This window comes from Chaetodon auriga, chromosome 13 (genome assembly GCF_051107435.1).
Source record: "Chaetodon auriga isolate fChaAug3 chromosome 13, fChaAug3.hap1, whole genome shotgun sequence".
Taxonomy (NCBI): Eukaryota; Metazoa; Chordata; class Actinopteri; order Chaetodontiformes; family Chaetodontidae; genus Chaetodon; species Chaetodon auriga.
Window position 1 is genome coordinate 7168631 of NC_135086.1, and position 26405 is coordinate 7195035.

At 43.0% G+C, this 26405-nt stretch overlaps 1 protein-coding gene across 1 annotated transcript; it reads right to left on the reverse strand.

Moving 5' to 3' along the window:
• Positions 1–1765: 1765 nt before the first annotated feature.
• wnt6b (wingless-type MMTV integration site family, member 6b) lies at positions 1766–23160 on the reverse strand. Its single transcript, XM_076746097.1, has 4 exons — positions 23052–23160; positions 13183–13403; positions 3545–3855; positions 1766–2276 (listed from the first exon to the last, which is right to left on the reverse strand). Exons 1-4 carry the CDS (start codon positions 23129–23131, stop codon positions 1815–1817), a joined length of 1074 nt encoding a protein of 357 aa, XP_076602212.1. The 5' UTR covers positions 23132–23160; the 3' UTR covers positions 1766–1814.
• Between the last annotated feature and the right edge of the window lie 3245 nt (positions 23161–26405).

Consider the following 26405-nt stretch of genomic DNA (forward strand, 5'->3'; position numbering starts at 1 on the left):
TGCTTCCTCTGCGAACAACGAATAAAATATCTTGTCTGCCTCACGCGGAGACAGAGCGTCAAAGAGCAGTGTGCTTTAATAACCAACGTAATGCAGTTTAACGTCAGACAGCAACTTAAAGATATAGAAAAGGTACTGTCAGCTGAAGGATGCGGTGATAACTGGCCAACCTGCACGCACACACACACTCACACACTCACACACTCAACACGTTCTCTGTCACACGTACATACAGTATCAAACGAAAGCTAACATCCAAAGTGCATTATTACATTAGCCCTGTGTATCGTAACAGATAAACAAAACACATTATATACATTTTCTTGATAACCAAACAATGTCATGTAAATAAAGGTTTCTCTTTTGGTTTAATAGAAACAGACAACCCCAAACGTTATCTCTTGCCAAGCTACTGAGGAAGTCCACGGCAGCCATCGTATCCAAAGTGCTTGTGAGAGAGCTGGAAGTGAGTAGTCTTGTCATCGTATCTTTATATAAATAACAGTCTTTGCTGGCAGGCCAAGTCCACTCCTGCAAAACATGGTGTTGACAGCATTCTTCAAATATGATAATGAGATATAATTTCCCTTTTTTTGTGTATTTTTTGATGCAGTAGCAGAAAAGAAAAGTCCAGACTGGCATCTTTTTCTATTTGGTGTGCTTGTTCAATTAACTGTGACCAAGAGGCAAATTGATGTCAAGATTTTTAAAGGTTTTGGGGGTTGGTAGAATGTAAATGTGCTCTAATTATTGTTGATGCTTTATCAGGAATATTGTTGCCTTTGTCATTCTATGAACACACGTAAAGTAAAGCAAAAGTACTGAAATTGGGACTGTAGTGAGATCCTTAATCTTTCTTTGATTCCTGTCTCAGAATGATTTAAATGAACAGATTGACAAGTGACCTTTCACTAAACTCCTCCCATGAACAATAATTGTCCAATCACAGTTCAGCAACCGTAACAAGGCATGGCAGGACTGTTAGCTCCATCTTTGGGTTTCTGCACACTGTGCGTGGGGCTGCAGTAAGTGTAAACTGAATATATAAAGAGCGTGCATGATGGTGTTTTTAAAGTCTACAGAAGGTGTTTAAACTGTGTTTACCTGCTCTATTGAAGGCTGGAGCGATTCTTTACAAAACTGTTCCCATCTTTAAAAGAAGTCAGCCCAGGACTTGTCTGAATCTGTCTGAAATCAAGGACCCCTTCGCTAAGAACGGTGGCTGTGGGATGGGGCTAGCCGAACGGTCAATAAAGGAAATGTCATAATCAAATCAGGAGCATCAGCAAAAACTGAAGCCTGAAATTCTTTGGTTTTAGATAGCAGTCAACATCAGGCCGCGCTGCTGTTGAGTGGAAGTGACACTAAATAACCGTGCCACATGTAGGTCCTCTGTGCTTAGGTCATCCTTTGTCTTTGAGACGGAACATTTTCACATTCTTTGGTCCTTTTTCATGTTCAAGAAAAACAAAAATAGGCAGTTCAGAAAGGAACTTTTCTCTATTTTACTTCTTGTAGTCCCCCTTGCCATTGTTCCCACATGATTACATCTACTTTTTGTACCTTTCGTATCTTTGGCCAGCACTGGTGAAGTCTGTCAAAATTCCTGGGAACCAAACAGCACAAACACGGATCGAATACTATTTGAAATTAATATTTTTGGGGAATTATCTGACAAAAGGATCACCATGAAAGTCCAAATGCTATCCTTCTCTCACACTAGCCAAACTAAAGCAAAAACCTCAAAAAGTAACAGAAGTAATTATAATTAACCAAGTCATACTGACAGCTCTCGACCTCAGTTCATCAGTTCATCAGTGACAGAGACTAAGCTCTTTTCGGACCAAGCATTTCTTGCACTGGACCACACAACACCAGTGGAAACGACACAGGCAGTTCTCCTCAAACACCACTGTTTCCTCCCGGTAGCCGCGCTCGCAGCACAGCAGGTCGCAGCCGCTGATGTCCATGGCTGTGCTGTTGCATATGCGCCCCCGTGTCCCCAGTGAACCGGTTTTCCGATTTGCGAGGCAGAAATCGGGCGACTCGTCAGAGTAGATCAGATCCTGCTTATCTGGTGGCTTTATGTTCTGGCCTACGGGGATCAGGGTCTTGCCGTCATTGCCGCCCATGACCTTGGAAGCACCGTTGAAACGCTCCAGCAGGCGGTCGCCTACCTCGCGGAAATGAGGCATCTTTTTCCAGCATGTGCGCAAGGTGCACGAGCCCGACAGTCCGTGGCACTTGCACTCTGTCCGCATGTAGAGCTTCACCGCCTGGGAGGGGAAAGTGTGGAGGGGCGGGAGGGTTTGGGGTTTTGGGTTGCAGAGGACAGGAGAGGTGAAGGAGGGCAAACAGGTGATAAAGGTGGAGAAAGAGAAAAGGTTGATCAAACACAAAGAAGGAACTTTTAAACTTACACCCTGATGTGAAGCTGAACTGCTTTTGACAAATGACAAATACTCTGAAGAAGTAATTTATTATTGTGTTTTCATGATATATCACAGACAAAGCCACTGGATCACACACACACATACATACACACACTGATAGATAGGTAAGATAAAAGCCGACGCTATTCAGAAGGAATTCAACTCCACAACCCCCCTCTCCCTCCACATTGCCTCTGGCCTTCCTACATCTAACAAGCCTTGACAACAGATCATTCACTTATACTGCACATAATTAACCCATCACAAACACGCACACACACACACACCTGCCCGTTCAGACACACACACATGCACATACACAAACATACTTGCAAAATGCGTACACACGCATGCGTGCACAGACGATTGCACACATCGCAGCACGTTTATTTCTCAACCTCTGGGCATTTGTGTGCAAGTCTCATCTTTTGTTCAAATGGTTTGTTCGCTAATGCTACAATTGGACGATATCCCAGGATCCTCCTCTCCTCTCTACCTGCCGGTGACCCCAGCTGAAATGAACTTTGTGACTCTGTGTTTTGCTTGTGCATGTGTCAACAAGTGGGTGGAACAAACTGAGATCAACGAAACTGGAAGATTTACAGAAGTATATTACAAATTCACATAATGAACTCCTCTCAGAGGTTGGCTGCTTCATCTCCAATCTTTCGGTAGCATGTTGTCCAGGCCATACTTCATGCAAGCGACAAACAGGAACGTTAAACTTCTACAAGGGCTGGAGAAATGTTAGAAGCTACCTGCCTTGGAGGCTTGAAAACAAAATGTGTGGCACGCTCTTGTTTTTGTGTTTCAGAAACCTGATTCTTGTAAGAATATCAGCTTACGCCGCTACACAAATATGGCTGGGGGCGATGTCTTTCTCTGATGCATGTTCGTGGAATGATGGAACATTCCTCAGGACAAGCAACACTTTTGCTGCTAAAACCTTTGAGGGTATAGTGAAATATCAGGGGGTGTTTAGTGCAGCGCAGTCGCATTTTATTCTAAATGTGTACTGAAGTTGTGTTCAATCTATTTCTAACTCCACCCGCTCAAAATGTAAACAGAAACCGCACAGGTACACCGAGGCAATTGTTCCCACAGTTTCTTACCAGCCGCCCTGCCTCGTTGTTGTGCAGGTCAACGAGCGTCCTGATGTCGCTCTTGCCTCGTCTCCTCTTGGCATCCATAAACTGTTTCGACTTTTCATAACCAAACTCCACGTCGTCTCCGCAGCCTCCCCATTCCCACTTGACCCCGTCCCCAGAGGAGGAGGAGGAGGAGGAAGGCGGCCGTGGCGGTGCTCTGTTCCTAGTCGCCTCGCAGCCGCACTGAAGGAGGTCTCCCATGCTGCAGGCCTGGGTCACAGCGTGGGTCACGCCGGCTGCCGTGATGGCGTAAACAAACGCAGTCTCCCGGATATCTACGGTACAAGGGACACGCAAAAGAGGGCTTATAGTTTATTATTTGGTGCATAGGTTTAGTTTGCAGACAAATCACCAAAATGCAGGAGCAGAGTCAAGTGATTCCACAGCTTTAGGAAAGTCAGCACATCATGAAAACTCAAAACAGAGGATTGGATCTTGTTTTCACCCACATACTGAGGTAATAGTTCAACAGTTTTGGAAATATGCTTATTTGCTTTTTTTGTCAAGTGTCAGACGAGAAGACTGATACCACTTTCATGTCTGTATGCTAAATACAAAACTACAGCCATCAGCAGGTTATCCTAGCTTAGCATTAAGGCTGAAAACAGGTGGGAAATCTGCCTTCAGCCACCTCTAAAGCCATCACAGAGCCAAAATAGCTGTTTGTGCTTTTCATGCTAACTAATAGATTGCCAGCTGCTGGTAAGAGAAATCAAAAAGCATATTCCCAAAATGTCAAAGTATCCCTTTACGTAATACCATCTGCTGGAGACAAATTTTAAACAGGAGGTTGAAAACAGGCTCATTAATTTGGAAAAAGATTGAGCAATTCAAATATGCAAATGCACTCAGACTTTTTTCCATTTCTATACTTTGAACATTTTCATTATGGCACAGTGATACTACATTCACGGAATAAATACCGACAGGAAGCCACGTGTATTGATCTTTTTATTGATATAATCTGTCACGGAGCTCAGTTTGATCGTCTCCATGTCCTCCACAATCAATCGCAGGACAACAACTGGGAGACAGAGTGAGTGCTACGAGTGAAAGACGCTGGTTTCCATCCATCCATTCAGGCATCTTTCCTTCCATCCAGTTAGTCAATATTGCAGCGACATGGAACAGGATAAAAGCATCTTTCGCTCAACCCTGGTCCATTACTACGATCTCCAGCGTCACTGGATTTGTGGTGCTGATAGGTTGGCTATTTCTCCCCCTCACATGCGCACTCATACACATGCTCATACAGTCATGCACACCACAGCTGCTGCTTTATTTCTGGTGCGGAGCTTAACACTCTTGACTATAGGCACGTCCAACCACAACTACAAATTGATCGTCTGTCCTCGCCGGTGGCTTCAGCATCATTCCCACCCTCGGCTCAACACATCTTTATCCTCAGTTATTGCAGCTATTGTCATTCACTCGACAACAGAAGAGCAGCTATGAAAGCATTTCAAGAGACCTACAAGGCTGAAATAGTTTTATGTGTGTACTATTGACAGTGATTTTAGATTAATCTATTTTCCTGTTTTGATTTTTCAAACGCTGGTTTCCAAATCTTCCAAATCCTTTCCCGTGTTTAGTTGCTGGGATTACATTTAACACAAGAACAAAACAGTAATAAAATGAAATGAAAAAGACCAAAACCAACAATAAACTGATTAATAAACTAACAAGAATCATCTGTGTATTCAAAACCACATATGCAGTATCTTGTTTCTCTGTGCAACAGAGCTCAGTTTTGCACTGGGTGATGTGATCCATCTTTACAATGAACGTGGGCACTGTAGTTAATTTTGACTCAATCACATATACAAAGTCCAGCCACCATACCTACACACTAGAGCCCCACCAGTGTAGTAATCCACCAATGAAACTAGTCCTCTGCAATGAGTAACGTTTGCTAAAAAGTACAAAATAACTGAGCCTTTACATATATATACTGTGTGTGTGTGTGTGTGTGTGTGTGTGTGTGTGTGTGTGTATATCATGGTCTTGGGGCTGAGTGCCATGGTACTGACAGACAGACTAATGAATGAACTGAATTTTGTTCTTTGCACAGGATTTGTTGACAATAAGAGTGTGTAAATTTTGCCTAGAAACAAGGAAGCAGTGGGAATTGTTGGGGACATTGATAATTTCAATGGCTGACCTCTGCCTAGACAGATGAGACGCCGGGGACAGAGCAGAGGAAAATAATAGCCACTTAGCGAGCCATTGTATGTGTGTGTGGAGGCTAAGCGAAGCACTTTTATTCCTAAGAGCTGGAAGGCGGCGAGCGTGCAGTCACCACCATCAACTCTGCCAACTCCATATCGCATGATTCAGTGAATGGGATTCATTAGGAGTGGTAACACACACACACACACACACACACACACAGAATGGGTGGCGTGCGATGAGACCTGCACACCCCAGCACTCTGTGATATCAATACCAGCTGTACACCCCAACACCCAGAGATGTCTCCAATGCCAGTAAGCTTGTCTGTCAATGTGTATGTGTGTGAAAAGTATTGTTTTATGTAGATTTTAAAGCATTTATGACATTGAACAAATAGTCTGCTTCTCTTATGTTCTGTATCTTATTTTGAAAGTAGTTAAATGTAGATTTTTTTTATCTCTGTTTGTTTGGGATTGGCTGTGTTGATGCCAAATTAAATAAATCTCTTAAATGTTTGACTTTACATGTGCATGGTGGTACATGTAGAGCATTTCTGCAACTCTCTGTATGTGTGTGTGTGTATATATACCCTCCTTGCAGCTCAGTTACAGTAAGACCACACCTCGCTGTTGCTGCTGTTCAGCAGAACAGGGCTGAGATTTTCAGGAGCAGCGACATACTCAAATCAAGACGTGTCATCTCCAAAACATCCCTGGATTCATTTAAAGACACGTGTGTGAAACATCAGCACACAACTCATTATTAGTACAATATGGTGATAGCAGCACAGGCTGTGTCCAAACAAGCTGGAAGCCTGTCCAGATGTCCTTGGATGCACTGATGAAACACTGCATTTTGTACAGAAATCTATTACTTGAGTTCATTATCACTGAAACTGTCCACCAGTCGGTGACTTGGAGCAAGACTTCACCCAGCGAGGAGTGGACAAACAGAGAGGGAAAGCTAAACGACAGAGAGTAAGAGCAAACAGAGACAGACCTCAGAGAGAGGAGTATTGTTGTGCGTGAAAGGGGCTATCAAAAATCTGATGATTCGAGGCACCCTGTTTCATATTTTCCTTGGAGACATAAATTCCAAACAAATTCTCTGCCACGGTGGGTGTCTGGGCCTGTCTACGTCTGCTTCTAATTCCAGAAGGCCCTTCTGCAGGAATTAGTGCATATTCTTTTAATACTCTGACTTTTAAGCGATGATACACGCAGGTCCAGCGTGTTGCAGCTGAAAGTAGTTCAATGTAAAATCACCTCACAGTCCAGACGCACACGGCTGAATAAAAATAGATCTGTTTTCTTATCAGGTTTGATGTTAAGGAGGATCATCTCCTCCTGTGGATTCGGCGACACCTACAGCCACCAGTGATGTCATCAGGTGCTTTTTCCCAAATGCAATGCAAAGATCAGCCAGGCCGCGAGGACTGCAGGAGACTGCATCCTGCAGCATCTGGTCTGCCACAGAGTCCCTGGAGGAAGTTATCTGCTGTGGCTGCAAGCACCATCAAATTGGGTATGTGCTGGTATTGGACCATCAGTAAATGTGAAGGAACTGTGAGCTAAGTATTAGTTGGCAAAAGTTAAAACAACGTAAGACACAAAAAGAAGAAGAAACAATACTTGTCTAATCTAACCAATAAATTCAAACTGTAATGAGAGCAGGTGTGGATCCACCGAAATAACATGGACGTAACGGTGATTTGGGAACCAAAACACTGCAACGCTGGCAGAGATGTTTCATCATCCATTTGTCCATTTTGAGACTTTCCTTCCAAGAAAAGCCTCGGTCTTTTGAGGAAGTTTGACAAAAGCAAGGGAGGAAGTCTTTTGAGGTTATTGTAAAGAGACAAAGTCCATGCAGAGAGGAAATTTGGGTGGATGGATGAATCAACAACACATTGGACTTCAACATGGGAGAGACTGTTTGTTTCCCGTTTCCAGCCGACAGTGTTGTTGTTTGAAGCTCAACAATCATTGCTCCCTAGCATCAACCACGTGCTTATTTTCTAACTGTGTACCTGAAGCTCCAACCAACCTTAGCGATTAAATCAGAAAACACTTTCACTCTGGAGTGAAAGGACAAACAACGAGTTTTAGAGTCCCGTTGCATTGTCCCAGGTCTCTGTTCTGTGTGTTCTGTGATAAGAGCGTAACTCACTATCAGCTCTGATCAGGAGGTGAGTCACAATCATCACAGGAGAATGACGTGAAGTGTGAACTGTGAAGTGCATTGAGCTGCTGCTAGCATTGGTGTCTCTCTCTGTTAGGGTCAGTTCAGGTACTTTGGATTGGGTTTCATTACCTCTAGGTCTATTTACATTGGGCCTAATTGTCCTCAGGTCCCACATCTGTTATATTTTTTTTTACTGAAATTCTGCATTTTTTTTAACCAACTGTCAAAACTTTTAGCTGAAAAACACAACAACCTGAAATTTATGACTTTATGCATCAAGACCCAATCAGCATTTTATGTAAGACACGCTTTGTATTTGCATCATTTTTGTTGAAAATGACACAATATCACATAAATCATACCTTAAAGATGCTATCTGCCTGAATGTTTTCACTATCAGGTCACATCACTGCAGCATATTCTCTATCAAACGCACACTCCAGTAGATCTGCTCACATACCTTGAATACCAGTTAAACACAAGGAAGCAAGCGTGCAAACATGTGTATACCCGTCTCTGCGCCTCTATCTGCTTGTGAGAATCATTAGTGATAAAATAATTGACACGATTGACAACTGGTTTAATTACTTTTTCAACCGCTGTACAGCCCAGAGCGAGAGTCCTTGTTTATTCTACAGCAGTGCAGCACTCCACACACACATATACTGTGCATAATCTATCATGAGTTTCAAAGCAGAGCCGCCGCATCGCCGATGTGATTACTAGCATCACTCTATGCTGGCTGGCTCACTCTGCCAGTCATGACCGCTCCAGGGTCTGTATGTTATTTAAACACAAGCGGAGATCAAGCAAAAGAGGATAATGACTGCCGATTCACGAGGAGAAACCAGAAATTCGACCTTGTTTTGAAGCTGACTGTATGAGAAAGGTTCGATTCCAGAGGAAAGAACATAATTCAGGCGCAAAATGAGTTCTTGTGTCGACATGTTCATTCATTCACACTTCTTGCAATAAAGGTGTGAAATGGCAATGTTTCAGTAATGTTGTGAAATCAACTAAAACCCCTATTATATGAACACACACACACACACCTTTCTCTTCTGGTGGCTTCATGCAAAAGTGTTCAGGTCAAGAAGTAGACTTGTACCATGCCACGTGAATGTGTGTGTAATTTCATGATGATCAATATCATCATCTAAAATATTATAATGAGTGAAATACACACACACACCTGCATGCATGCAACATATCTTACTGCTTCTTACTGAGACACACATGTTGACAGACAGCAGCCGTGCCACCCTTTAACATGTCGCAAAGCGAAGCGACGCTGCAAGGTCTAGTTTGAAGAGTGGGTGAAGATAGCCCGGAGATGTTTTTGTTAAGGGAGGCAGAAAACGATGGCTTGGTTGTGCTCCAGAAACAAACACCCTGCGGCCTTGTTTTCACTGTACAGCTCTAACACAACCACACAATTAAACGTTCTTTATCCAGAAATCCAATTTACAAAATCTACAAAATAGAGTCATCATTGCTGCATATTTACACCAGCATTTAGACTATAAGATAATCAGATTAACTACTACAAAGTATTTACTAAGACATTTTTCCAAACATGCATGTGAGCACAGAGAAGATTCGCTTTCTGGCACCAGATGAAGGAAAAATGTGTACGCGCACAGAAGTCACATTATGGCCCGACGCGTCCACATCAAGCTCGTTTCAGTCACAGTTTGCTGTGACAAAGCAGCTTCCCCGCTTATTCAAAAAGCTCTTTCACATACTGGCACATAAAGAGGAAAAATCTGAGACAAACGCTTCAACTGGAACCCCCTGCGGTGCAAGCAGTGGCTCAGAGTGACACATTTTTGACTGCTAATTTAGGCATGCAATGCACTAATAGTCCACCACGTGTTTCTTATCATTTTACTGCAGTTTTTGCACAGAGACAACTTTGAGGCCAACCTCCATCTTCATGTCTGCTGTGTGCAGCAGCTGAAAATCTAATCTAATTTAAACCTTTTAAAAAAACAAGGCAAAAAAAAAAGCACACGGTGGACGCTCGTGTCCAACATCCCCGCAGACACAGAGATTCGTAAATGCACTGAAAGCTGCACAGACTGCACCGCTTTTCATCCAGATTGGCTCATTTCCCTATAAGAAAAACTTTTGTCATTAGAGTCTATTATCGCATGAAAGTCTAAATAGAGGTCAATGAGGTTAAGTAAACCACTTAGGGAGAGTGAGCAATAAATACAAAGGCATTTTATTTTGACATTTATTGGTACTAGTTCATGATAAACAGCCATTAAGAGCACATCCAGGTAATTGAGGACAAAGGCTCCACAACAGAGGAGCACTTTGGCCTCCCTTAATGACAGGGAGGAATTTATGATTAATTGCTAGTCTGTCTTTTACTGGTAGATGCTTGCCCCTGTTTCCCTCTCTCTTCCTCTCTATCTCCATCTATCTTTGTGTCACTCTTTTTTTCTCTTTCTTTCTTTCTTTCTCTGTCAGAGACACTGGTAACGCCGCTAATATCATACATTCGAATGACCACAGCCAAATGAATTGGCCAGGGTGTAGTAAAAATGTACCGTCTGTGGTTGAGAGAGATGACGCGTTCAAGGAAGACTGCACAGAATGAAAATGTCAGCATCCACCTTCGCTTTGTGAGCATAGAAACTGTATTAATGCAGGCAGATATCGACTTCCTGACTGCAACATACACACACTCTAGTCCTTTTATAAAATTTAGTCTTTATAAATGACAAATTACAGACTGACTGTAGCAGTACAAAGTTGTGGCTCACCCAGCGTAAAAAGTAATATACTTTAGTGTATCTGAAATACAATTTATGTAGAGAACAGTCATTAGAAGTACACTTTTATGATTTGTGCTTAATTAAAGAATGTTTCACATATTTCTTCTACATAGATGTCATTAAGTTCTACTTACATGTATTAAAAGTGAATATACTAATACTGTAATACTTAAAGTGCCATTTCAAAGTACTTACAAAAAGTGTACTTTATTGTAAGTTTATTATATATATTTCTTCAGTGTACTTTTACTTTCAAGTACATCACTAGCATGCTTTATCTAGTTTAATTTCACTTCATTTTAAGTATATTTCCAGCACATTTGTGATATACTACAACTGTACTGCAAGTGATACGTGCAAGGACATACACTGCCAACGTCGCAGTCAAACAGCATTTTTCAGGTTTGATACTTCATGACAGGAACTTGGATTTTCGATGCAAGCTTAGGCCACAAAGTAATCACAAGTTCTCCAAAATATTATGCAGCTTTGATGTAAAAAAAAAAAGTCCTGGGGATTGAAAATAACAAATCACTATGGACTGTTAGATTACAGCATGGAAAATGAATATGATTAAAATGTCATGTGCTGCCTCCCTGTGACGTTAATGACAGGTGAGCACAAAGCTTCATTATGGACGTCTTCTAGCAGTGAGACCCAGAATGGGTTTAATAACACGCTTGACACATTTTTTGTTGTGTATTAGTATCGGTTATTCCCTGTTTGCTGGCTAAACACAGAGATAAAGGCTCTCTGTAGTAGCAGTCAAAGAAGAGACAGGCAGCTCTCTATGAATCTAATCATACAAGAGAAAAACCAACACAGTAATTGGAGAAGACCCAGCGGTGACCCAACATCAGTTATATTACAGACTTCAAAGAGCTGGAGGAAGATGTTAAGAGATCTTAAGAGAGATGTTAAGAGAAAAGAGCAATTTTAGCTGATCATTTCGAGCGTGCCCAGTCTGACGAGGAGGGGAGTCAGTCAAGTGTGAATACGTCTGCTCTGAAATACAACAGCTGCCCTTGTCTGTTGGAGTGCCATCAGACTGGGATCTGACCCCGAGCTGATGTCAGGCCGTCAGCTGCGGTCGTGAGGTCGTGGGTTCAGATCCTAAGGTACCCGTGGCTGAAAAATGGGACTTGACAGCATTTTTAATGTGTGTGGGTTTTTTAAAAAACCATGCGAAAGGCTTTTGGAGGGACTGATGGAGAGAGGAAAGATGATTGTGGGAATACATACGTCTTGGTCCAGGCTAAAAAAATACGTAGACGTGTTACTTTTGTTCATGAAAACTATGACGAAATATATTCATCAACACCTTCTTTTCAAGGACGAAGACAAGACGGCACCAACGTCATTAAACATTAACTGTGACTGTATCGACAGAAAATATCATTGAGGAAAAATGACGAGACTGAAGCGTTCTTTAAATAATAAAAAACTTGACTAAAACATCTAAAGGAGGGCTGCTGCTGATGTGAAGCGGGGCAAACTGTATGGAAAACACTGATTGTCAGTTTATTTCAAGCAGCAGTAGGAGCTTCAGCCTAAAACCATGTGTCTTATAAACAACAGCACCTGAGCAGCTAACTTACAAACACATGTATCTGGTGAGATAAAAATGCTCTCTGTCCTTCACTCCACCATCAAAAGGAATCTGGATTTATTCCTTAAACTGATGTCATCAGACCACTTGACCAGACACTTTCTGCAAAGCTGCATTTTTAATCACTCAGCCTCATCAGATAATGATCAGTTAAAATCTTTGTGACGACGTGGTATCAATGCAATTTGCTGAATAAGTAAGACTAAAATGTCAACAGTTTTCATGGATTAAAGCTCTTTGACTAAGACGAGACTAAAACGGCCAGACTTTCAGTCAATCTGAATACAAATACGATAAAACTAAAAGACATTTGACACACGATTGAGACTAAATCGAAAAATAGCTGACAACAAGAAGTGTCAAATCCAAATGACTGGATGTTTAAAGCAATTAGTCAGTTTATATGTGGCTAAAAAAAAATACAGTTAAAGCTTATACTTCTGTTAAAGTAATCGTTCAATATTGTTGGAAAAATGCTTTTTTTTGCCTTCTTGCTAAGAGCCAGATTGATACCACTCTCATACATGTATGTCCCTTTAATATAAGGCTACAGAGCCAGGAGACAGTTAGCTTAGCAGCTGGCTCTGTCCAAGGGAACCAAAATCTGCCTACAAGTGCCTATAAAGCTTTGTAATTGACACATAATATCTCGTATATGTCGCAGTGACCCCAGAGAGCGACTGTGCCATGCAAAGCTACACCGATCAGGTGAATAACATTGATCGTCCCATAACATAGCAGTGGTCTGCAGGGAGACCTCGGGGCCTAGCATTAATGTTGCTTTGACATGTACCGAAAGACACAAAGGTAGCTATCAGCAAGCAAAACACATCCAGCCCTCCCTCACTCACCTTGCTGCAGTATTTTGCCAAAGTACTTGTTGTGGCTCGTGCAGTTCCACCGGCGGTACCTGAACTGGTACTGGCACTCCCTGACGCCCAGCCTGGCCCCTTTGGCCACCTCACTGACAATCTCAGGCTGAGTCTGGCACAGCTCAGCCTGCTTCCCCGCCAGACGCTTCGCCTTCCTGCAAATGCTGTTGGGGTCCATCACCAGCGGACTTCCCACCGCCCTAGGAAAGTTTAAACAATGTCAGAGAAGAGAGTAAAACAAATCTCTCAGTAACATGATAACAACAGCAAGTTCCCACTTTTCTTTTTGGTGAGCAACACCTGTTAACTTAATCACACAGTAAACAATGTGGCTGCACTCATCAGCAGCCACAAACCAAATGCAAGTTTTCTCTGCGGCTGCTAATCCTGCCAAGTCTACCCACCACTTCTCAGCTGTGGCGACAATGTGCTTCTTGAAAAGGCACGTGGGAGACAACAGAGCACCGAGTTTCCCAGAGGCATCTCAGCTCTGACGTCAGCTGCACGAGTCTGGATTCTGCTGTTGGACGGCACCCGGGAGGACTGTGTGGTCCTCACAAAGTTGGAAGTGAAACAGTTGGACGTCTCCTAACAGACAGGCTGTTTACAGTTGATCTTAATGCTAAGTTGATTTTGGTAAACCAGAAGGCAGACTTTCTAGATTTCCTGATGATACAGCTTCTCTGGAGATTTTGGAACAGTTAAGAACTTCACCGCTTAAACCACACATGTCCCTCGAATCAGCACGGCTAAAAAAAAAAAAAAAGATTCCCAGAATTGAAAATGTGCATATTATATTACTAAAAAGGGCAAAAAATGAATGTTTAAATGTCTGGCAAAATAAATCAAGCATGCCTCATGTAGTTCAAATATTCAAAACATTAAAATATATACATACATCTTGTATTTGATGAATACAGACCCTGGACCTCCTCAATAGCTATGACAGATGAGTGTATATAATAAAGATAAATAGTTTATTCTAACTCTTAATGGGAAAGAGGGGTTTGGCTCTGCCACTTAGAAGCACTGCCAGAGTCTGTCGCCACTCCAGTGGCATAACAGCAAAGTGGCTTTATGAGATGACTTTATTTCCACTCTTCTCCTCCTCTCCCTGCCTTAGCTGCCCCCCACTCATCCCCTCTATGCTCCTAACATCATGCACTTTCAATTCCCTTTCATTTACTCCATCTCTCCTTCGGCTCTTCACCGCAGTTGACTTTTCCTCACTGAAACTCAGCAGATGTGATCCATAACTTCGAGTTTTACCATGAAATAGGAGTAAGAAGGGGTGTGCGTGGCGGAGAGGAGAGGAAAAAGAGCGAGAGCGAGAAAAAGACTACCTCATAGGTTTTCATTCAGCCTTGTCCCTGCTAATCGCACCGCCTGATATCATTCATCTGCTTCGAGAGTTTGTTTTAAGAAGCAGAACAAACACTCTTGCCAATCCCCTCTCCTGGCGGTCTGATACCAAGCAAGACATTTGCACACACACACACGCACACACACACATGCATGCATGCACATTCATCCTTGCACACTCAGTCCAGTGTTTTTCACGTTTTTGAAAAACTATTTCTATTTTAACGGAGCTATTTATAAGACAGACTAACACGTGATTGAGTGAAAACACATTTCATAAGGAGTCTTGTGTCAGCTTCTTAGCCAATAACATCATGGACGGGATGACCCAGAGGCAAACTGCCCAAACACTGTTATCCAACATAACCTGTGGTATGACATGCGATAATGACAGACGGCGTGGATAACAGTTGTGGTTACCTTGTAATCCCTTCTAATAATTCAACTTGTGAATATTAGAGGAGTAAATGTCCCTAATCCTACAGCATGAGTCATGATATCTGGTGTATGATGTGAAAAGTATTTACACACAGTTGTTTGTATCGCAGCCAGACCGCCCTCAACAGACAAACGGCCGTATAGGTCATCAGTGCCAGTAGGTTATTACGACACGTTTAAGTTTGTTGTTGGGCGGTGACCCCTAGTGGTGTAGTAATTATGACGGAGCAAAGGAGAAAGTCAGGTATAAAAAGCAAGAAAGTCTTCACATGGAGGGGTGGAGGGATGGCTCAAACAAACACAGGATTTTCTCGCAGGAGACTGCTGTTCATGTCCCAAAACCCGAAAATCTTTGTTCAACTTACATAACGAACGTCACAGTAATGTACCTATTTTAACTCATGATCTTTTCCTGAACCTAACCAAGCAGTTTTGGTGTTGAAACCTACGCAAACTGCAACCATTTCACAGTGTTTGTAGTATCAAACAGTCGTCATTGGCAATCGACCTATTCAGCCGATGAGGTATGAGGACGTGTTGAACAAAGCATGCATGCACTGTCTATACAGACACACACACACACACACACACACACACACACACACACACACACAAATCTACACACACTCAAGGACACCCACAGTTGCATTCCTTCTATGATTTGCGAGTGTATTGACAACATCACTATGGAAACAATACTCTATTTTCAATACAGGTGTTCTGTGTGTACAGTGTGTGCATGAGTGTACACTATGTGTGTGTGTGTGTGTGTGTGTGTGTGTGTTTTCCTCAAGTGTGTATGTGCAGTAGTCACACAGATAATTAAATCATACAGACAGTCTGTATGTGTTAATTAGCAGGTACAGGTATGATACTTAGCAACACACACTCCCTCTCAACAACCACTTATTATCTACCCACTGCTATCGGGCTGTGTGTGTTTATTGTGTGTGAGAGAGAAAGAAAAAGAAACTGAAGTGTGTATATGCAAGTATATCTCTATACAGTATATGCAGAGTTTTGTGTAGAGTTTTAATTTGCATTTGCTTGTTTGTGCCGGTCTCTGCATGTGTGTGCGTGCACTTGTGCGTGTGCGTGTGCCAGGGGCAGCGCTGGGAAGCCAGCTCTGTCAGCAGCTCACAATAGCCAGCCTGGTTTTTACAATGGGAGGTGTAGAGTTGTAAAACTAGTGAATGTACTGGATGAAGTTTGGATGGAGTCCTGGAAGGAAAAGACAGAGACAGCTAGGAGGCTTTCACAATGACAGAAACGTTTCCTTCTGATCTCTTTTTGCACAAAAGCTAATACTGCAAAGTGGACTGGTGAAAGCAATTGCTGAACTTTATATGGACAATCTGCATCCACTTTAGTGTTGAGTCAAAAACACACTGATTGTATAGTAAAGGAACATTAATTTAACTTTTTGTTTTCTCTTCGGTGACGATGGAACATGTCTTACATCTGTGTAAGCAGTAACTTCTCTCTTTTCTCTCTTTGTGCAACTTATCTCAACAGGCCACAGCAAGCAATAAATTCACATGCTATCATGTGCTTTTCTTAATGCCATATCATACACTTTAATTAATTAAGCCCGAGCAGCTGCATAACGGTCGCAAGGTGATAGCAGAAATAATGGAAAAGACACTTGTCAGAAGAGGGAAATGAGCAACAGGGTTCTATACAATTAAGACAGATATCAAGGTTTAGTATGGATTAAAGTAGGCACATCAAAATAAAAGCGTGAAAGCCTTTTGAGAGGGTAGCATGAAATCATCCCTTCATTTTGGATGAAGGCTCTTTTGATAATCCCCATTGGACTGTCTCAAATATAAGTTTAGAAACAGGGCGTGATGGGAGGAGAATAAGAGTGTAGTCTGAATCGGAAAGTGGAGTGAACTGAGGTGGAAAAGCACATTGCTGGCGATATACCCAAAAATGGGGTGCATTAATTGGATAATAGGATGACTGTAAGCGGCAGCATTCTTGCCCTTGTTTGGAGATTGGTACATAAAAGTGTGCATCCCTGCAAGGGTGAATAGAATATGAGGATACTTCATCGTAGACTCCAAAAAGTGTGTGTGGCAGGTGCAAAGACAAGCAGAATTGTTTTTACTAAATTGTCCACAGTTGCTTTAGGAGGTTAAAGTGTTTAAACAGTGCACAGTGTTAGTTTTGCACGTCACACCAGCTCCAGTTTGACTGATATTCCCTGGAGTGCACAAAAAACCCCCCATAATTTAGGAAAATAAGTGAAAACTGAGATATCTGTTATTGTGAATGAACCCTTGATTTGTCTCCAGCTCCTTCTGCAGCCTCAATGAAGACAAAAATGCTTAAATGAGTGAACCACTGACTCCACTGCAACATAAAAAGATCAAAGTGACTCTCTTAAAGCTCAAATACTCGTAATGGGATGCTTCAAATGGGTGCAGACACACACACACAAGCGCCGTTTGCACACAAAATCCTGCAAACACGGTACACCCACGCACATTTATCCAAGCCGGCGCATTCGCTATAGTTCAGGCAGGCATGCACAGAGATAAAAGCACATGCACACTTGGAGAAGGAACTACAAAGTCAGACAGTAATCAGGTCCTCTTCATGCAAAGTGCTACTGTTCCTCTGTCTGTCATTTAAGATACAGCCCCTGAGCAGATAACACCAACTAGGACGTGCAGTCATTGATATTATCAGCGGTTTTAAGGAAAACACTTCTCGCATGAACAGTTCTTCATGATGATAAAATCCCAAAACAGAGAGAGGGGGTCGTATAGTGAGAGATAAAATAAGACACATGACAAAAAAACCCAAATCAAAGCGCTGATAGCAGGACTATCAAAGCTGCTTCCACCTGCGACAAGTTAACAGCTGGTCCAATCCAGAACTTAACCTTTGCCTTGTGGTTTAATGCATCACTTAAAAAAATCTAAATACACTCGTATCAGTCATTATCTGTTTTAAAAAAAGGCTTGGATCGACTGTTTTTCATGATGAAGCTGCAAATTGGGGAAAAAACTGAAGTTTCAAATGCAGATATTAGAACTAGATGCCTTATTCAGTGTTTTCTGGGCCCAGAGGAGGCTCAGAAAGAGATTAAACATTGGTGCTCGGAGCGACCTCAGGTTTCATTAAGGATCTCACGGCACCATAGATAAAGTGCTGTACTGTACAGGGCCCTTCTTTTTTTCACTCCACCCACGAATGAGTGAATTTCATCCCTCCTTAATCCCTCAAGTATGCTGGAGATGAAGACAGTCACGACAAGCGCTAGTCTGAGACGCCAGAGTGAGAGAGGAAAAGAAAAGAGGGTCAAAGAGAGACGGCTAAAGAGAGGGTGAAAAAGATGGCGAGGGCTGCAGTGAGAGATAAGGAGGAGACGAATGAGAAACAAAGAGATAAAGCAACGATAAAGCGATGAGAGTCAAAGCACATATAAAATTTGTCTGCCGTCCAAACAAAGGAGATGGGAGATGGATAGGAACAAATTCAGCACTTTGCCAGCGTGACTGTGTTTACAGTGTGAGAGGGTCCGTGTGCCCTCCGCAACTGCTTTCCTGTTTTCCTGACCCTGCAGTCTGGGACATGGCGATCACTTTCAAACATGTTTCTTCATGTTATTCTTGCTGATGTAAAACAAAGTTGAGAAATTTGTCTCAATAAAAACTTTCAACACTCTTAATTTGTAATGCACCCAACTTAAATAGTAGCAATAAAGTGTGACCAAGAGGAAACCAACACCACCAAACCAACCTCACATAAGAAAAACCTCCGAAAGTTTGTTCAGTTGAAACAACTTGGTGGAGTGGCACACCCAACGGCACTGACAGGCAAAATGCAAAAATTGTCCAAGAATGGATGAATTGAGATGATACGAAGGGACTGGAAAAGTGCATGGATGTTTGGGGGGGTTCCACATCTGAGGAGGCATGTGTGACTAAGAGGAGTCGGGTACATTGAGCTGCGTGTTGTTTGAAGGCAGAATGACGAATGAGAGCAGATTATAAATAACACTAACACGAACAGTAAGGAAGAACAGGAAATGACTCAAACTCCACACAACAGCAACTCCTACTTTACCCCAAAATCCAAAAAGAATCAAATGCTAACACTGCAAGCTAACGTTAAGCCTCTTTCAAGTCGGTTTCTGCCAACTTCCTAAACCAGAGAACCAGCGTTGCCCCTCTTTGTTGAATTACAGACACATATTGACATTTTTTGGACCATTTTTGCCCTCTGCCTTATATATTTCTGGCACTGGATCGTACTTTATGTACGAATGCCCACAAAAATGCACAAAAGCACACACACACCCATGTGCCCACACACACATAAACACCTTTAATTCAGTTCTCTACCTGATGCCAAACCCACATCGTCATTTAATCTTTATCTGTACCCATCGCCCTGGTCCTGATTAGACGTCCAGCTTTTCAGACCAGGAGTGCAGTAGACAAGATAAGATCTGCTACAATGAAACTCTCCTCTGGTGATGATGGTGGTTTTGACTCTAGAGTGTGTGTGTGTGTGTGTGTGTGTGTGTGTGTGTGTGTGTGTGTGTGTGTGTGTGTGGGTGAACGAATGTGTGTATGTGCATACATGTTCCCATAACTGTAAGACTGAATGGGTGCATTTGTCCATCTCAGAGCACATGTTAAACAGATTAACCAGGATCACTGGTTGGAGACGGATTTGGACTGACACACACGTAAACACACAATGCAGACAGCTGAAACATACACACACACACACACACACACACACACACACACACACACACACACAAATGCAGTTTGTGTGCACCTGTAGGCCTGTAGGCCTGTGGCACACTCCGGGCGTGCTGCCCGCCAAACTGAGGCTGTGACACACACACACACACACACACACACACACACACACACACATGTTTCACACACACACAGAGCAAAGTTGGCCCTGCTAAGCACTGCAGTCAAAACCAGTATAAGAGAGCAAAGGCATTCCTCACCCCTCTGAGTCTCTGCTCTCAGGCCAAATGATTAGAGTGCTCTAATCAGCAGAGGCCCTGAAAGGACGGCTATCTCCCCGCATTTCATCTCTCTCACCCTCCGTCTATCACTGCAGCTCTCCCTCTCTTTTCCTTCAGCGACAACCTATCTGTGTGACAGGTATTTTCCCTCAAAAGACAAGTACGGCTACAGACGCACAGAGATAGAGACGCTGGAGAGGAGCGAGCGTGAGACAGAGAACGGGAGATGTGCGGTGGTATGTCCAGCAGCTTTCAACAGAGAGCATCATTGTCCTGGCAAGCTCAGGAGCAATCCACAGGTGTGGCTTCACCCGAGCTGCACCACAGTCAACCACTGTGTGTGTGTACGAGTGTGTGTGTGTGTGTGTGTGTGCGCGCCAATGTGTGTCTGTGTGAAAAGCCAGCGAACAAGTGAGTGAGTGAAAGAAGATGACAACGTATGTCAGTGGGGATAAAAAGGAAGTAGCTGATTTCTTCGTGTTGATTCCCTTAATCCACTACAGCTTTATTTAAAATAGATGCCCCGAGTCCTGCAGAACGTGCTGCCAGTTGGACAGCGACGTCTCAGAAACGGAATACATTCTGTCACAGGGAGCTACTAAATCAAATAAAATACGATGAATGATGAATCGTGTTCTTTCCGCTCTTTCATGGCTCATGCCACAGATTAGGAATGGTGCTCATGTGACCCTTCAAACAAATGATGCCCACAGATGTACAGTATTTTCATTTATATTCTCATGTGTGCATCGATTTCTCTTCATTGTGTCATGTGATTTGTAGGTTTACTTTTTGTGTTTGAAGGTAATGTGAATTTCTGACCCCTGTTTTTCCTTCCTTCCCTCTACAGCTGGGTCACAGCACAGCTCAGCTACAGACCAGCGCCCCTCCACCTAAAGGTGACTAAACGGGCTAAATTTCACATTTCAAACACATCTTTCTCCCTCCATCCAATTTGCATGTTTCACAGTAGAAAATTGAGCTTTTTGAGAAAGAAAAAGAGTCTCCAGTCATTCTGAAAAATCTCAGTCCGGCGTTTTAGTGTGGACAAGGAAAACCGAGCTTTTGGAAAATGCCCACAAAAACCTTCTCAGCCACTGTCGAAGAGTTTGTTCGACTACTGTTTCATACTTGGTCAGCTGACTGAAAGCATAAACTGAATAAGAAAAGGGAACAAGTAATGAGTTTGGCTTCATGAAGACACACTAACAATGACGACAGAGAACATGAGGAGGATAAGGTTTACCCACCCAGTGTGGACGTAGATCTTTATGAAAACACCCTGAAAGCACGAGTGTGGATGCATGTAAATGACATTTTCAGATTTAGCCATTTTAATGAAAATGCAGCCTTTGCCTTGTTCAGTGACACCTCCATCTTTGGTTTCTATATATGCTCACTGTGCCACCCTGTAGCCCTGCACATTAACCCTACATTTAGAGCAGGAACGTTAAATAAGTAATTTACCTAAGGCAATGGAGAGCAGGTCTTTTTTTACATTGTGTATCCAGTAAATTCTGTAGATACTGACGCAAACTATTCATTTTCCCTAACAATGCTCACTGTGAGTCAATGTAATAAACCCTCACAGGTTACCTGTGTAACCTGACATCTTTAAGTGACAACATGTGAAGTCAAAGAATAGTGGAAAAGTTGGTTGGGGGGGGGGGGGGGGGGGGACACGTCCTCTAGACCTGCAGGTCCATCTGTCATACAAGGACATTCAGTAGACTTACACAGCCTCTCTGACACTACAGCCCACATTGACCTTGACTGGGCTGTGAATGAACAGTGGGAGGATTCGCTGCAAAAAAAGAAAAAAAAATCACAAAGCTTCACATTCAAACACTGCCGCTTTGCACAAGTCCGTGTGTCTGTCTGTGTGTATGTGTGTGGGTGTGTGTGTGTGTGTGTGTGTGTAAAAGAGAGAGAGGGAAAGAAAGCCAGAAAAATTGGAACACAAGACGAAGATCGTAGGCCTACTACACAGACAGACAGACAGACGGACAGACACACAGACAGACAGACAGACAGACAGACAGACAGACAGACAGACACACAGACAGACACACAGACAGACACACAGACAGACACACAGACAGACAGACAGACAGACAGACACACAGACACACAGACAGACAGACAGACAGACAGACAGACACACGGACAGACAGACACACAGACAGACACACAGACAGACACACAGAGACCCACATGGATAGAAAATATGTTATCAGCAGATCTGCAGGGGCTGTCTGTCTGACCGACTGTCACATCCTTGTGGAGCTGAGCCTATATGGATTGTTTTATGATGACATATCCACTGTGCCCAGAGGGCCACCTGACATTCCTGACTCTGAACCCCCACTACACACACACACACACACACACACACACACACACACACACACACACACACACCACCTCCAACAATCTCCCTCTCCTCTCTCCTCCATGTATCACTGCAGGCAATGAGCAGCAGACACCTCTCTCACACCCTGCTTCTCTCTCCTTCACCCAGAGGACCCACATTGACTATATTTTGAATCTGTGATTTATTTTTACTATCTCTAGACTATTTGGGCATATCAAAGTTTTAGCTTTGTTTAATTTATAATTACTTGTTTTGTATTGTTTTGTTTTGTTTTGTTTTTAAACCCACACAATTGAATATATGTATTTCTAACATCATGGTAACAAGCATCTTTTTGATCATTACTGACTTGTCTGCTCATTTGGTCCATTATTGTGGATTCTTCATAACTTATAAGCTCTTTTTTTATTCTTCATATTGCAGCCTTGATTATGATGATCATATTTGTCTTCATGGACCAAAAGAGACGCACACGGCTATCCTGAGTATTTAGGTGAAAAGCCGGTAAGCTAATACTGAGCCATGGTGTGGTGGATAAATATAGAAAACACGAATATGCCTCACGTTTGTGCGCAGAAATCAAATCAAGCTAAGTGAGATGATTTAAATCCCATTTTGAGACGAGACAGAGAAACACAAAACACGTGGTAAATACAGAGCACTTACCACCAGAGTCCGATGATATTGACCGGACAGAGCAGGATAAAGAACAGGGCCAGCTGGATCCGTGATAGACGAACCGTCATGGTGAACGCAGCAAATCCTCCAGGAGATTCCCCAGCAACGTTTAAAGTACTGACGAGCTCAGCCAACACCGAGTTGGATTATTTCTTAAATACATAGGAGGTCCCTGTTTTCTGACGGCACGCTCAGCAAAAGCTCACTGCAAACTGTCTGTCAACAAGAGCGCAAAAAGTTCATCCTCCAGCTCCTCTTCTGTCGGGCGCATCTTAGTGCGCAAGAAAGTTGGTCAAGAGGCTACTGAAGAGATGTCCGCTTTCAAAGGTGTGGTTAACCTCTTCATTGTCGCTCTGCTCCATCTGTCGCAGCGCGTTACACGCTTTCATGAGGAGGAACGAGAAGTAGCACCAAGCAGCGAAGTCCTCTGAACAGCGCACGAAACGGCTGCGGTTGCGAAGACGCGCGGGGTCTCGCCGCTCTTTGGGGATATTTAAAACAGTGATATTACAGGAGAAGGAGAAGAGCGCTGCTGCCTCTAACAAATAAAAATAAATCTTGGTGTATTTTTGGTGCCGCTGGTTGTCGGTCGCTCTCTACGCGCGGTGCAGTGACGCACTGATGAACTTGGTGAAGTGATTTTCGGTGCGCGCAAGCAGCAGGTAGAGACGTCTGTGTGCCACAGCCTGTCGGAGTGTTTTCCTTGGATGATAAAGGGAGGAAAAAATGCGCCCGTCTTCCTCCACCTTGGTGTGACGTCGCTCCAGGCGAAGCGAAATCCTCGCTGTCACTCAGGGAGGGAGAGAGAAAGAAACTGCAATTAGTTTTAGGAGGACCCGGCTGAGAACAGAAAGGGGGTAAACACACGCGTGCGCGCACACACACACAAACCCAAACCCACACAGACCTGACACACAGAGAGGTTGGGGTGGACCCGAAATCAGAGCCTATGGAATGAGGTGATGTCAGCACAGGTGTGGTGGTACCTTTCTGATATTTGTGCCAACAGACTGGTACGCTGTGAGTCTGGGTGGGTATCATGTCGTGACTTACATTATTATTGCCCTGAAGAGGAATTATTTTGTATGTTCTGTAATACTAAGTGTCTGTCTGTGTGTCTGTGTGTGTGAGAATGACCTACAGGGACACATTTCAGACTAAAAACCAGTTAACTGGGGACGGCTGGATAAACTCTGGACAAAATCTGTGTCCCTAATTGGAAAACAGCTGATTTTTGGGTCAGTGGTTAATGTTAGGTTTAGGTTATAGTCAAGGTTAGGGTTAAGCAAGTAGCGGTTAGGCTTAGGGTTTGGGTAAGTCGCCAGGAAACAAATGCAAGTCTTTGTAATTTCCCTGGAAGTGACCTAAATACGTTAGTTTGTGTGTCTGTGTTTGTGTGTGTGTGACTGTCTGCGTGTGTGTAGGCACTGGGTAGTATTATCGCCTATCTGGCCAAGGGCATATCCATTGAAATTTAACACCTCTGTACTGTAGTCGCCCATAAAAGCCCTGACACCCGACTTCGTTCCACTGCAGTGATGCAATCAATCACGAGTGTAACACAAGGCAAACTCACCAGTTGAGTACCACCGTCTTTCACGAGGGCCTCAGTTCCATTCACTTATGCACAAACCATATCCAAGGCTGCAGTAGCACGCCTCCATTCAAGCCAATGCTCACTGTAACCCCTAACTCAAGGTTGGCACTGAAAAGCCTTGACTTTTGAATGTTGATGCAAGCGTTTCAAATGTAATAAATAGGATAAAATCATATTATGCATAAATTGGAACATCTAAAGAGGAATCTTTGCCCACAGCCTGTTAAAAATTGAATTTTTGTGTGTCAATACCACAAGCAAAGGTTGGAACAGCTTGAATCAAATCCACTGGAAATACAATAGGGTTTATGCTTGATTTGCTGTATTTAAATCACATGTACTTTATTGCTGCCGACCAAAGCACAACAAAGCTTTTTAGAACATACGATGCATTTTCCCAGTTTTCGGTCAGACGTGGTTTCCTTTCATTTCCCCGCAGCATGATAGTAAAACTGTACAGACATGAGTTTGTCTTGAGGTGATCTGTCACATTAAATATCCTCTCTTCTGCTGGTTGAAGTATTGTAGTGTGGTGACACGAAAACTCAGCTGGAAAGGTGCACTCATGGGCCGTCAAAAACACCTTTCTTTCTAAATGCAGACTCATTTTCATAGACTTTATGCAAGAAGTGAGCATAATTACATCTCATGACATCCGTATTTTCATATTGTTAGTCTCGTGTTTTTTTCTTTTTTCTTTTAACAATCTAGCTTGCGAAGCGATTTGGCAGTCTCAGATGTCAGAGCTTTGAATCCCCTGGAATCCACTGGAGCTCTTCTGAAGTCAGCAGACGCTCTTTAACACCTCGTCTGCTCTGCGGATACATTGGAAAATGCACCTTTAGCCTCCGCTTAGGCCTCATTTCCACACACATCCCCCAAACCTGAAACTGTCGGTGTTTGATTGACAGCTTGTCAAGCTTTTCCAAACATGGCTAAAGTGCGTCTGCTCAGCAACTTTCTCACAACTTCAGCTTCCTCTGTGATCATTTGATTGAAGGCTTACTGATAGCACAACACAGGTGTTGTCATTGACACACTGTATTTGTCTCTCTCTGTTTAATGACAATGATTAAGGGTCTTACCGTAATGCAGGAGTCCAGACATCAACACAATCCTCGGTTGGCAGGTAGCATTTATGACCCGCAGTCTTTATTTCAAACTCATGTGTTTGTGTGGCAACAGAAGCTGCAGGATGTAAATAAGAAAATCTCTTCAAAACATGATCACTGAGGGAGGCAGAGCTGAAAGACTGGCGCTTTACTCGGAAGATCAGGTGGAATAACTGGCACTGAACTGTTTTGTATTGTATGGATAAAGTTTGATATTTCAGTGTGGCTGGTTGGCTTTAATGCAGGCATAAACAAAAAGCTTTCATGCATCTATTTACATGCAACTGAGTCATTCAACAAACTCAAACTGAACGAGGCCGTTCGCTCGGCAGCAAAAGGAAATAATTCGTTTTCTGTATGTTTCTGATGATCATCTGCAAAGTTTTAAGAACAGAACCGAATCTGTCGACATGTGCAGTGCATTTGTGCAGTGCTGAGGAACAAGAAAGAAAGACAAATGATACCATCTTCAGCAGCAGTTTGGCCGTTCTGATGGGATTATTTAGTCTCTGTGAGCCCCGTCGAGCACACCTGGAGCAGCTGCCTGTGGTCCTGATGTATTTCACTTTGAGTTTTCTTTGGGGTTTGTTCAGTAGAAAGAGTTTCCTACTCTTAACTCTAGTTATATTTCAT